Raw genomic sequence first — 13,424 nt, 5'->3', positions numbered from 1 at the left:
GACGCCCAAGCGAAGCAGCGACGGCCCAGGTGAAAGCAGCGAGCTGAAAGGATATCGGAGTGGCCGGCTGCCGAAGTTGAAAGCCACAGACTCCTTGAAGGACAGGCTAATGGCAGGGAAGTAGGCCAGGCCAGGACCAATCTTAATGGAACTGAACGCAGTGCCCAGAGACTGACCATTCCTGAGAGAGAGAGAGAGAGAGAGAGAGAGAGAGAGGGGGGAGAGGGACAGAGAGTGAGAGAGAGAGGAGGGGGAAGGGAGGGGAGAGAGAGAGAGATGGGTAAATCAACACTTGTCAGCTCCTAGGGTTTATTCTAAAAGGATCATGGCAAGTCTGTCTGCTCCCCATGTGAAAAGGTGACAAATAGTTGCACTCACTGTACAAATATTTTAATTCTGTCTTAGACTGCCCTTTATGGGTGCCATCCCCTCCGCTCTGGTATCGTGGGTACAGCTTTGATCCTTCTACAAGTCTCCCACAGTAAAAGCAGTACAGTGTAATAAAGCATGGTGAAAGTATAGAAGAGCATTGTAAAGCACAGAGGTGTACAGTAAATATTAACAGATAAAAAACATGGTAAATACACAGCATAACTGCGGGAAAAACATGGGAAAACTGCAAATGTACAGTACACATAAGGGGAAGACCATGGACATCTCCTGTCTTTAACAGTCTGTTCTGGGTCCACATGGGGAATGGACCATCTCTATGAAACTTACCATGGTCTTTTTTTTTTTTTTTTTAACAAGAGAAATGTATATTTAAATATATAAGGTACTTACAGGCAGAATGAGATTGTCCCTTCATCCAGGTCTATTAGACAGGTCACAATATCCCCTGCAGCCCAGGACTGTGGAACAACAACAAAGACATCACAGCTCACAATACCCCCTGCAGCCCAGGACTAGGGAAAAACAACAATGACATCACAGCTCACAATATCCCCTACAGCCTAGGACTGGGGAAAAACAACAATGACATCACAGCTCACAATATCTCCTGCAGCCCAGGACTGGGGAAAAACAACAAAGACATCACAGCTCACAATATCCCCTGCAGCCCAGGACTGGGGAAAAACAACAATGACATCACAGCTCACAATATCCCCTGCATCCCAGGACTGGGGAAAAACAACAGTGAGATCAAAGCATGTTTTTTATTTCTGTTAATTTGAACATTTTAACACAGTGAAAGTAAGTTATCTTGGTTTTATATTTAAAAAGTAAGTGTATTTTAATAAAAGCCGAATTGGACAAAACATTAAAAAAACACCTTCCATAACACTGTCAATAGGGTGTCAGCAACACCAGGCAACCAGGACGGCACCTATTCTATCAGAGCAGCGAGTCTGACATGCAGAATTCCATTGAGAACTTGAATCTCAAATCTCACACTGTTACAACTTCTCAACAAGATCAAAACAGCAGTACACATGAGCACACACAGGCAGTGTGCCTTGGGATGCAATGATTTTTAATTTTTTTTTCAGAATTCACTTCTATAGTACTGTTGGTAGGTCAATAAAAGTATCGGTGTAGTTTCATGTATAGGTTTTAACGCTAAATGTATAAAAAACAACTCTGAAGTTGACAACTCTATGAAAAGTCAAGCTCACACCAGGACAAGCTTGCCATCCCGCCCGCTGCTTTCCTGCATTACCACTCACCAAAACCGCTCAGCAAAACACAACGCACCCAGGGGAGAGATACCATGGTAAATAGGTGTGTAATATAGGGTTGATCCAACACATCAGGGCCATTGGTGTCTCTCCACGAGTTTCCTAAAGAGTTGGTACGATACCGTGAGGAGAACCAGGGATTGGGATACTAAGCCCAACAGCAGCTGCATCTGCAGCACCTACTTTACTGGAAACAGCTTTATTAATTTAATGATTTTCAAGATGGGTGCTGTTAAATAAGTTAAATTAAATAAGGACATAGTAGCATCCATTTATCCAGATGGTACCTGCAAGACAGCATTATCATCTTCTAGTAAAAAAAAGTCAAATCAACCGGGACTCGAGCGGCTGCCAGGAAAAGAGAGGTGCAGAGGGTAACGGCATGATCCAATCATTTCATTGTCAGTGAACAGTCCTGGTGTGATGTCACGCACGCTCACTCTCCCGGGTCGAGGTCTCGAAGGGTTTTGAAAACGGTCTAACCACAAATCTGCCCCCCCCCCCACTTTATGAGTAACGAATGTGAATGAAACTTTCAGGGCATGTATAGAAAGTTCAGCTGCACTCAACAATGACTTTTTTTATGTCATTGCTCCCCGCCTTTAAAGAGACCACACTAATATAGTTCACACTGTTCCACCCTGCATTTTTAACAATACAATTCCGTTGCATTGGTACAGTACAATTTTGTTCAAGGTGTTGAAAAGGTGACTCGGAGAACGGATTATTATCACACCCTCATGTCATTCCTGTGATTTGATTTCCAATTCTTGTCTTGTTTTTCATTCCATCATTGAAACTCATTTTTGAAAGGTTAACCCTTTGCTGTCCTATGTTGGACCAAACAATTTTCCCTTTCCAGTCCGATGTCGGATCCTGTCTGACATCATCAAAAAGACGTAAAGCACAGGTCTCTAGTCCTTTTTTCTCAGGGAAAAAGCAGAGAAAACCTTTCAATGGCCGAGTGAGACAGATAGCAGCCAAATGAAACCAGAAAAAAAGGGTGTATCTCATAGTCCCATGCACTACAGAGATAACACGGACATAACAAAGGAGGTAGCTGCTTCTGCAACCAGCACTCAGTGAATATCGCAGACATTTGCAGAGCTTTTTGAGATGTTACAGTAATAAAATAATGAATTGTATTGCATTATTGAGGAGTTTGGTGATAAAACGAGTGACCAGGAGAGGATTTATCAGTATGCACGTCTATAAAGAGGTATGTGAAAAATACAGCGAACAAGGGGTGGGGCATTACTGGAGGTACAGTACTGAGTGTCCTTTTACGATTCAATGCCTTTTAAACCTGTTTTGCTCTGAAAAAAAAAAATTTAAACAGCGAGTGTGAAAATTAATTGGACCTGGCGCGCCTAACAAGCAATGAATGAATGGGCTGCAAATGGTTAATGCTCAGCAAGGTTCATAGCCATGCCTAGCTGCTGAAGACCATTTCAACTTGGTTCAGGATCCCATTCATGTGAGAACAGACTCATTTGATTATCGGTCTCACCTTCAGCAGCAATGCGAGCTTCCCTGCTGACAATTGCTTTGTGAACAATCAAATACAGCCCCTTTCACGCTAGCACGCTCTACCCAGTTCGTGATCGGTGTCACGTGGCAGGGCTCTCCCCAGTAATTTCGCATAGCCGGGTGGCACAGCATTATAGCCGGGAGCACTTTTAACAGAAAAATAAAACTTCCTTACCTTAAATATATAATACGACAAAGAATTTGAACAAGAATAAGAAATTGAATAATGAATACTAATCCACTCTGTGCTTGCACATCACACCACCCAATTCCTTGCTGTAAAAAAACCCATTTCCATTTTTTCCCCCACATTTCATACCCACTGTCACAATGTTACACACGTGTCCCTCTTGCGGTTCTTCCAATTCTCTTTCTACAAGTTGCTCTTTGTTGACTATATCGGGTTGCTCGTTTTCATTTTCTTTTTCATCATCCATTTCGGTTTGGTAGTTTCCACATTCATTGTCACTACTTTTGCTTAGAAAATAATCAGTTATTTTTTTAGCAGTTATTAACGTTTCAACCTCTCGAAGTGCTTAAAAACAGAAAACCCACCCCTTCAACTCATTAACTGGTTAAAATGTCAAGGCACAGCAACATGGCTGTCATGTGGTTCCAATTTTTTTTTTTTTCACCCAATGCGCGCAAGTGATCTAGTCTGCTAGCAGCGCAATCAATCTTTATCGTTAAAGGCACAGTAGCGTCTGAAAGACTGGCAGATCTGGGTTTTTCAACTGGGCAGTGACAGCCACTTAGCCAGCCCGGTGGAAAAGACCTGTGGGTCCACTGTGCGGTTCACTATGCGATTTCACACTGCTTTTGAAGAAGCAGGGTCGACCTGGGTGACAGAAGCAAATACACAATGTGTATCAATGCCCCGGAAGCAGCTTGTTACAGATGCTTCCACCCAAGCTTCTCTGATTGATCCGACAGCCCAACTGTTGATAGAGCAAATGTTTCTTCATCTCTGTTGCAATCTAGCTCATGGTGGGTCTCAGGATCAACAACAACATGTCTACACAGAATAAACAAACATTCCTTGTGGAAGTGAAACCTTCACACAGGCGCGGCCGTTTGTTATTGTGTCGGCTTATGAACGGCCGTCAGGCATTTTGTCTCACTCGACCCAGGTCAAAGCGTGTTGACCCATATCCTGAGGTGGGTCACTGCTGACCCGGGTCAACCCGAGTATGACCCAGGTACGTGGTTTCACACTATGCAGGACTGTGACCTGGGTAGCCAGAACCCAAGGAGGAGTGCCAGTGTGTAGAGCTTTAGTCTCACTCTCTATTTTAGTGTCTGGTTTTTAGCAATTTATATAAACGCAGTATGACAAGAATTGGAAAGCAAATACTGTACATGAATTAGGAAGGGTACAGACAGACTGCCCCCCCGGGTCCCTCTCCTTCCTACCTTGCCGTAGTTGGTGGTGGTGACGTTCCACTTGCGCACTCGATTCCCATCATAGGCGTACGAATCCTCTGTGTCTCCCACTCCCTCCTGTAAGCAGAGCAGAGGAGGCGGGGGGGGGGGTCAGTCAACTGGACCATACTCACAACTCAGTTGAGTATTGCTACAATGCTGTCCATGCCGATGGATTACTATGAAAACTATTCTATATATTTTTTTTTTTAAATCATGATAATTCCATATTGATGTTAAACTAAGAAACAAATTTGAGAGTCTACTCAAGAGACCCAACATTACATTCCATAGAATTATGGAACAGTTTTGTAAAAATCCATCAGCATTTTTATTAATTAATTACAGTGCTAATTACATACTGTAGTAAAGGCTTTGGAAATGTGCCCAGTTCTTTTTCATTGTAGAATTACCAGCAAGTAATGGGTTTATTTGACAGAGAGAGACACAAGCACAAGTACTTATATATCTTATGGGTAAACCCATTTTTAAACCCATTTGATTAGTTACATCAAGCAAACACGTCTTGCAACTGTTTAAGAAAGTTAGATGTGTATTCCTAATTTTCAAAGAACTGCTTAAGCAAGAAAAAAAGAAAGTCCTTAAAAATGCATTTTATAAAACAATCCTTAACGTTTTGTAAATAGGAACTTTAACAATGGTACTAAAGCTAAAAAGGTATGACAATGCAATACAGTGGTACTTCTTGTTTCCTGTAGGGGGCACTCACCTCCTGGTTAAATCTGCAGTTCAGAGTGCACCAGCCAATCTGCATCAAACCCTGAGAGGAGATCAACACCTCATAGCTCCACTTCCCTGCAGGAGAGAGACAGAGCAAAGGAGCTTACATGAACACCCCACATACACACTGCATTAACACTTCCATGAACCTGCCAGCTAAAGACATGCGTGGGTGCCTGGATGGCTACAGTGAACATACTCACTCTGATTTGCCTCTGAAGATAGAAAGGACAGGCTTGAGGCATGGATACTGAACTGCTCCCTTACCCCCCCCCCAAGAGAAAATGTGCTCCCTCCAGTCCAGGGCAGGCTTGTGGAATGGAGATTGAGCTGCTCTTTCCCTCACTCCCTAGATGAAAGGGTGCTCCCTTCAGCCTTGGGGAAGGCTTGAGGAAAGAAGATTGAACTGCTCTCTCCCTCACCCTCTAGAGAAAGGCTGCCCCCTCTAGCCTTGGGGAAGGCTTGGGGAATGGAGATTGAACTGCTCCCTCACTCGCTCCCTAGATGAAAGGGTGCTCCCTTCAGCCTTGAGGAATGGAGATTGAACTGCTCCCTCCCTCACCCTCTAGAGAAAGGAAGCCTCTGTTGACAGGATAAGATCTGCAGATGTACAGTACTTACCTTTGAACACACAGGTGGTAGCTCTGATGGAGCTGAAATTGCTGTGTCCAATAACCTGAATAACATAGAAGGAAAAAATATGAACATGCAAATTTTGCAGCAAATCTAAAATGTGCAATAAAGAATTTCAATTACATTTTCTGTAGCACACATTAAATTAAATTTGTACACATTTTTGACTGAATGTGAAATGAGGCAAGTTATACAAGAAACAATAAATAAATGGGGCTAACTTGGCCCCTTTTGTAGATATCAGCTATTTGTATGGTTGATACCTTTATTGAAACATGTTTGCTTTTGGACATGTGAAATGTTACTGATCAGACTTCAGTTTACAGCAGATCATATGCAAATGAAGCATGTGTGTGATATGCAATTAAAAAGTTTGCCTTGGTTAATTAAAAAAAACAAAAGGCCTTATGAGTAAAGTTGGAACAATGTGATCAATCATTTTTAATTTCACGTGTGTCTTGTTTATTGCACTGTAAAACACTTTATAAAATTGTATAAACTAGTGATAATGGTGTTTCCGACAGTCATCTAAAACTAAAGGGATCTGCGCCACTCTCTCTATACAAACTAGAGTGCCTGTAATTGTCCCACATGTGTCCATAACGAGATGTAGTGGCATGGCTTTACTTTAATGTACACATTGAATTTTATTCTTTACAACATTAGTTATTTAATCCAAAATGGTTTTATTGTTTGAAGTGCTTAACTACTTGCAATTCTAGTTGAACAGAAATCGTTTACAATCTCTAAGACTCTGGGGTGAGTGGTCACTTGAAATGAGTTCTGTTGGATGCCGGGTCAATAATTACTTGAAAACAGATGTGTACTTAACCTTTAATCCAATACTGAAACCCCAAATTAAAACGCTTTCCTAAAGAAGCGGGACAGTAACGACGGTGTTTCTGTTAGCAGAAGAAAACGGATTGGTTATGTGGAGGCTTGCTCCTTTTTGGTGTTTATCTTTTAGGGGCTCATAAAGTTAAGTGGGGCAGAGATACTGGTATCCTAAATCCACAGTAGGAAAGCGTCGGCTATAATTGACAGCCGTTTCATTTGCTGCGATTTTCCTTAGTTTGGAAATCTATGCCCCAGTTGCATTTGGTCACTGCTGGTCAGAAGCAAAGAATACATTGAAAATGATCTCATTAAGTAGTAAAGTCCCTGCAACCCATAGCACAATGAACATGTTTCATGATGTTTCAACAAAAGAACTAGAATCCTAGTTCTAGTATGTCATTCTCAACAAGGAGCTGGTAATAACACAGCAGTATGAGCACTCTCCTTACCCCTAGGAGGTCATCGTCCACTAAGAGCAGCCCCTCGAAGCCACTGGTGTGGTCCAGGACAACAGTGGGAGGGCCCAGGCGCCCATCAACATCTGGAGAGCAAATTCAGAGAACAATCAGCTGGAGCTTCTCATTGAGCTCACCACCAACTGGGCTGCAGAGCCCAGTCCAGCCCGCTGTCTCCTCGTGCACCAGGATTCACTCTACAATCACAACTGGGCTGCAGTGCCAGGTTCAGCCCACTGTCTCTTTGTGCACCAGGATTCACTCTACAATCACAACTGGGCTGCAGAGCCAGGTTCAGCCCACTGTCTCTTTGTGCACCAGGATTCACTCTACAATCACAACTGGGCTGCAGAGCCAGGTTCAGCCCACTGTCTCTTTGTGCACCAGGATTCACTCTACAATCACAACTGGGCTGCAGAGTCAGGTCCAGCCCACTTTCTCCTCGTGCACCAGGATTCACTCTACAGCCATAGCCAGAGCTGTTCTTACTAGAGCAGTTAGATTGACTTCTTTATTATCTTAATATAAAACAAATGTAATCGTTGAAAGCAAAAGTGGCATGTCTACAAACATTGCTCTTCTCTTATAAAGTAGTGCAAGTACATACCCTCTGGAGTCAAAGTCTTGCAAGAATACTGTTTTAGAGCACTAGCATAAAATGGATGGGATTCAGCAAAAAAGTTACTTAACGCTGGCTTCAGCAGTTTTGTGTTGAGCTTTTGATGTCACTTTTCCTCAATATTTCCTTTTAGAAAAAAGATGTGGACAGAATGTGATCCCTAAGACATTGCTGAGGTGAAATTACAAAACTGAGAACTTTCTTTAACCCAGTATGGTACCAGATATCATTTTCTAAAATTAAAATACATGTTTGATGTGACGTGTGCTTTAACACACGTGAGACTTACATACTGAATAGAAGTGCACAAGCTTTATGGAATTATTTCATTAACTAGAACCATATAATGATTTATCTTAATACAATCCCATGGAGTTGAAGTTAAATATAATGAGCAGTCTTGCTGAGATCCTCTTGTTTGGTTCATGTATAGGTTGACAGTCATGGACATCACCTTTGCTCTCCTCAGCAGCCTCCCCTTCTGCTAGCAGCCTGTCCAAGTGATCCCCCAGATCCAGAAAGGTTAGCGGCTTCCTGGAGAGAACACACAAACACACAGTCTGAGAAACAAGCCTGCCTTCACATTGGAGCTTCCTGGAGAGAACACACAAACACACAGTCTGAGAAACAAGCCTGCCTTCACAGTGGAGCTTCCTGGGGAGAACACACAAACACACACAGCCTGAGAAACAAGCCTGCCTTCACTGTGGGACCTGCTCTGGTTCAGAGAAACCACTTGTTATACTGGGACTTGCTGCCATTTATCACCTTCTATAGAAAAACTGCTCCATATAATGCACAACCCCAGGAACATGGTGCGACAGAAATACAATGAACCTTGGTTGTAAATCTGCCTCCCGACCTGTGAAGGTACTAAGAGAGGACAGAAGTCGGTCAATCTGGAAAAAGTCGAGACTCCGTTGCAAGAACGTATTGACCCGGAAGGGAAACAATGTAGCAGCCGCAGATTGTAAAGGCAGCTGCATTCGTTTTCCAAGGGGTCATGCGTGAGAGCATATAAAGGGGGGCAGAGAATCGTAACCAGCTCCTTCACATTGGTTTGTAGTTAGTTAAAGCCAGAAGGCCAGTAAACGTGTGTTGTTATTGAAAACCGTGAGTGTTGTACTTTTGTTTGTTTGTAACTGTCTCGTCTTGTCTTGGATGTTAACAGTTAACACAGTTCCGGAGCTGCCGCAAGGGGCCAGCACGAAACCAGACAACACTGCACCTTTATCACAAATAAAACTGTACTTGCACCACTAGCACTAATTCACGCACTAACGGTCTTGTGTGCGTTTTGTGTTGTGTGTGGGTGTATAATAAAAACAGGATTATTATTTGCGGGGCAACACAGTGATTATAAATTAAGTAATACACGCCGCTGTTTTACTCACCTCCATTACTAATTACTGTTTGTTTTGCCATCAGGCACTGGACTTAAAAATAAATAAAACAAACCTTTTCACCTGGATTATAATTGTCTATCTGTTCCTTAATCACACGTACCTGCACACAAACAACCACTTTGCACACATGGATACATGCAGCGCTCCAGATAAGCTGCACACTGGGTGCTTTACGCATTAAAAAAAATATGAACTACATGTTTTATTTAAGTGTAAAGAATACTCATAACAATTTTGCTGTATAGCACGAGTTTGCTTCTAATCAAGCTTCTCGTACTTAGTTGGTTCCTGGCATCTCAATTCTGTGAACATACTGCAAGTGGTAGCTAGAGAATGGGTCATGCAAATACTGGGAAAGCTAACAGTAGCCTGCCTGCAAACTGCCAGAAACACGTGACCAATAAGTCTGGGTTTTCAAAATGCATGTTTGTGACTGGTGAATAAGAGGCTGGATTCTGGATCCAGGATTTGTCAGTGCCGTCTTAGTCCGCTAAACCAAACCTGCTAATGTAACTATCTGTCAGGCCAAGTTTTAGAAGGTAAATCTGTACGATAAAATACAATATTCCGTGTTTGGAGAGTCGTGATGATTTACATTGCTAAAAGGCAATCAATAAAGAATACAATATTACCATTATTCTTTATTTGCATTAGTGTAGTATCTTTTTTCTTTAATATTAGAAATAGGCAAAATCAGTATGTGCATGCAGGCCTTTTACTAAGTACATTCCATCTGCAGCACAGCACTGGAATTTATCTATCTATCTATCTATCTATCTATCTATCTATCTATCTATCTATCTATATATATATATATATATATATATATATATATATATATATAGTACTGTGCAAAAGTTTTAGGCAGGTGTGAAAAAATGCTGTAAAGTAAGTGCTTTCAAAAATAGACATGCTAATAGATTATATTTATCAATTAACTAGATGCAAAGTGAGTGAACAGAAGAAAAATCTAAATCAAATCCCTATTTGGTGTGACCACCCTTTGCCTTCAAAACAGCATCAATTCTTCTAGGTACACTTGCACAAAGTCAAGGATTTTGTAGGCATACAGTCAGGTGTATGATTAAACAATTATACCAAACAGGTGCTAATGATCATCAATTCAATATGTAGGTTGAAACACAATCATTAACTGACACAGAAACAGCTGTGAAACAGCCAAACTCAGCTAACAAGGTGAGGTTGCTGAACATAGTTTACTGTCAAAAGTCATACACCATGGCAAGACTGAGCACAGCGACAAGACACAAGGTAGTTATACTGCATCAGCAAGGTCTCCCCCAGGCAGAAATTTCAAGGCAGACAGGGGTTTCCAGATGTACTGTACAAGCTCTTTTGAAGAAGCACAAAGAAACGGGCAACGTTGAGGACCGTAGACGCAGTGGTCAGCCAAGGAAACTTACTGCAGCAGATGAAAAACACAGCATGCTTACTTCCCTTCGCAATCGGAAGATGTCCAGCAATGCCATCAGCTCAGAATTGGCAGAAAACAGTGGGACCCTAGTACACCCATCTACTGTCCGGAGAAGTCTGGTCAGAAGTGGCCTTCATGGAAGACTTGCGGCCAAAAAGCCATACCTCCGACATGGAAACAAGACCAAGAGACTTGACTATGCGCCAAAACACAAGAACTGGGGTGCAGAAAAATGGCAGCAGGTGCTCTGGACTGATGAGTCAAAATCTGAAACATGTGGCTGTAGCAGAAGGCAGTTTGTTCATCAAAGGGCTGGAGCGGTACACGAATGAGTGTCTGCAGGCAACAGTGAAGCATGGTGGAGGTTCCTAGCAAGTTTGGGGCTGCATTTCTGCAGATGTAGTTGGGGATTTGGTCAGAATTAATGGTCTCCTCAATGCGGAGAAGTACTGGCAGATACTTATCCATCATTCAATACCATCAGGGAGGCATCTCATTGGCCCCAAATTTATTCTGCAGCATGACAACAACCCCAAACATACTGCGAATGTCATTAAGAACTATCTTCGGCGTAAAGAAGAACAAGGAGTCCTGGAAGTGATGGTATGGCCCCCACAGAGCCCTGATCTCAACATCATTGAGTCTGTCTGGGATTACATGAAGAGAGAGAAGCAACTGAGGCTGCCTAAATCCACAGAAGAACTGTGGTTAGTTCTCCAAGATGTTTGGGCCAACCTACCTGCCGAGTTCCTTCAAAAACTGTGTGCAAATGTACCTAGAAGAATTGATGCTGTTTTGAAGGCAAAGGGTGGTCACACCAAATATTGATTTGATGTAGATTTTTCTTCTGTTCACTCACTTTGCATCTAGTTAATTGATAAATATAAAATATTAACATGTCTATTTTTGAAAGCATTCTTACTTTACAGCAGTTTTTCACACCTGCCTGACAAATTTTGAAACAGTCATTGTGTGTGTGTGTGTGTGTGTGTGGGGGGGTGTGGGTGTATATATATATATATATATATATATATATATATATATATATATATATATATAATATATATTCTGGTTTCTGTGTTTATTTGCTTCACAACCAACTGTTTCTGGTCAATAAATTGTAAGACAATAGTTGAAAGTCACATTACAATTCAAATTTAAGGCTGTAATGCATACCCCACAAGTTATCATTGAAGCCTGTACAGCATTTGTTGAAAGTACTCATGACTTCAAGGTAATGTTGCATTTTACACACAGTGTCTAAATTGGAGACTAAATGACTGAATGACCCAAACCCTTCTGTGGAGCGCTGGACACATGTCTAAAACATTGCTTAATGCTCCTTAAATAAGTTTCAGGGCAATGTCTGTAAAGGCAGAATCAACATCCACAGCAGCCTGCTCCTCAATTTCTTATTCCTAGAAAATGACTTCATGGTTTTATTTTTGCTTCAATACTGAACTGTCAAAGTGAAGTAGCAGAGGCTGTGATATCGGCCATTCACACAGCCCTAAAATGTAATTATAAAAAACTTTATAATTGTAATGCCATGTTTCCATCTGAAGAATGAAACCAGTCTGTATCTATTTCCAGTATTAAACTGGGGTTGCTTTCTTCAAATCTACAATCCCAACTTCAATTGGACATCACACAAAACTCATATACCATGTCTATCTATACATCAGCACGTGACTCTTGTGATTCTTGCTGATAAATCTCTCTCCTGACCTATTAGGGCGCTGTGTAACACAGTGCCCTGGACTGGATGGCCAGATAAGGGTTTCCCAGGGTTAGTGGGAGACTGGTCATCTATAAAGGGGGTGGCACTACGATACACTAAATCGGAAGGGATTAACAACGTGGCAGCCGTGGATTGGAGGAGTGGTTGAACTCGTTAACCAAGGGGTCATGATTGACAGTACAAAAGGGGGCGTATCGAAATGTTGTTCTTTGTTATGGTTAAGTTGTGACTGGAAGGAAAGCCGTGTGTTATCATCAGTGTTTTGTTTGTTTTGTCATTACTAAACACACTGTTTATTGTTATTTATATGGCTAACACAATCCGAAGCTATCGCCAGAGGCCAGGACAAACCCCGATTATACACATTTTGTTTCACGAATAACCGTATTTACACCATGAGCACTTTAGCACTCACTGTGGACTTGTGTTTCTGTGCTGTGTTACCTGTGGGTGTATAAGATCGGGACTATTATCAGGACCAACACATCGATATTGCCTGTTTCTCATTGTTATTTTTTACTGTCATTTTGTCATCAGACTTTGGATTATAAAAATAAATAACACTGCATCTGGATTACCGTTGTCTGTCTGTTCATTGATTACTGCTGCATTCCTGCACCTGCACACTGTTAACCACTTTGCCACACACCATTTTGTATAATTCTCCATTTGAAATGACCTCCAATATTGTCCTACATCAGACTGGAGTGAATTATTTCAGTAGCTGTTTCAAATGTCATGGCTATACCTTTCAATTCAACCCCAGTGGTAGATGGAAACAAGGCAGAAGAATGGTGCTCATCACCTGTTAGTCCTTGGTTTGGATAGCAGCCACCCTTTAATGGTGTTATAAATCTTGTTTTCACCATAGCGTGTTTGCATGTGTTCATTTACAATTTGAAATGACTGTATGAATGTTAAAAGGA

The 13,424-nt window shown here is 41.7% G+C and overlaps 1 protein-coding gene across 2 annotated transcripts in view; it reads right to left on the bottom strand.

Annotated features, from left to right (window-relative positions):
* Nucleotides 1-13,424, bottom strand: part of LOC121297967 (E3 ubiquitin-protein ligase RNF123) — a 159,067-nt gene that overhangs the window by 141,988 nt on the left and 3,655 nt on the right. For both annotated transcript variants that reach the window (XM_041224620.1, XM_041224621.1), the window contains exons 4-10: nt 8,371-8,450; nt 7,292-7,383; nt 5,994-6,048; nt 5,362-5,447; nt 4,623-4,709; nt 784-851; nt 56-181 (exon numbers count right to left, since the gene is read on the bottom strand). In XM_041224620.1, coding sequence (XP_041080554.1) covers nt 56-181; nt 784-851; nt 4,623-4,709; nt 5,362-5,447; nt 5,994-6,048; nt 7,292-7,383; nt 8,371-8,450 — 594 coding nt within the window. The remainder of the gene's footprint in view (nt 1-55; nt 182-783; nt 852-4,622; nt 4,710-5,361; nt 5,448-5,993; nt 6,049-7,291; nt 7,384-8,370; nt 8,451-13,424) is intronic.

This window comes from Polyodon spathula, chromosome 23 (genome assembly GCF_017654505.1).
Source record: "Polyodon spathula isolate WHYD16114869_AA chromosome 23, ASM1765450v1, whole genome shotgun sequence".
Lineage (NCBI taxonomy): Eukaryota > Metazoa > Chordata > Actinopteri > Acipenseriformes > Polyodontidae > Polyodon > Polyodon spathula.
The sequence above is the reverse complement of the archived record's forward strand: the minus strand, read 5'-3'. Positions and strand labels throughout refer to the sequence as shown.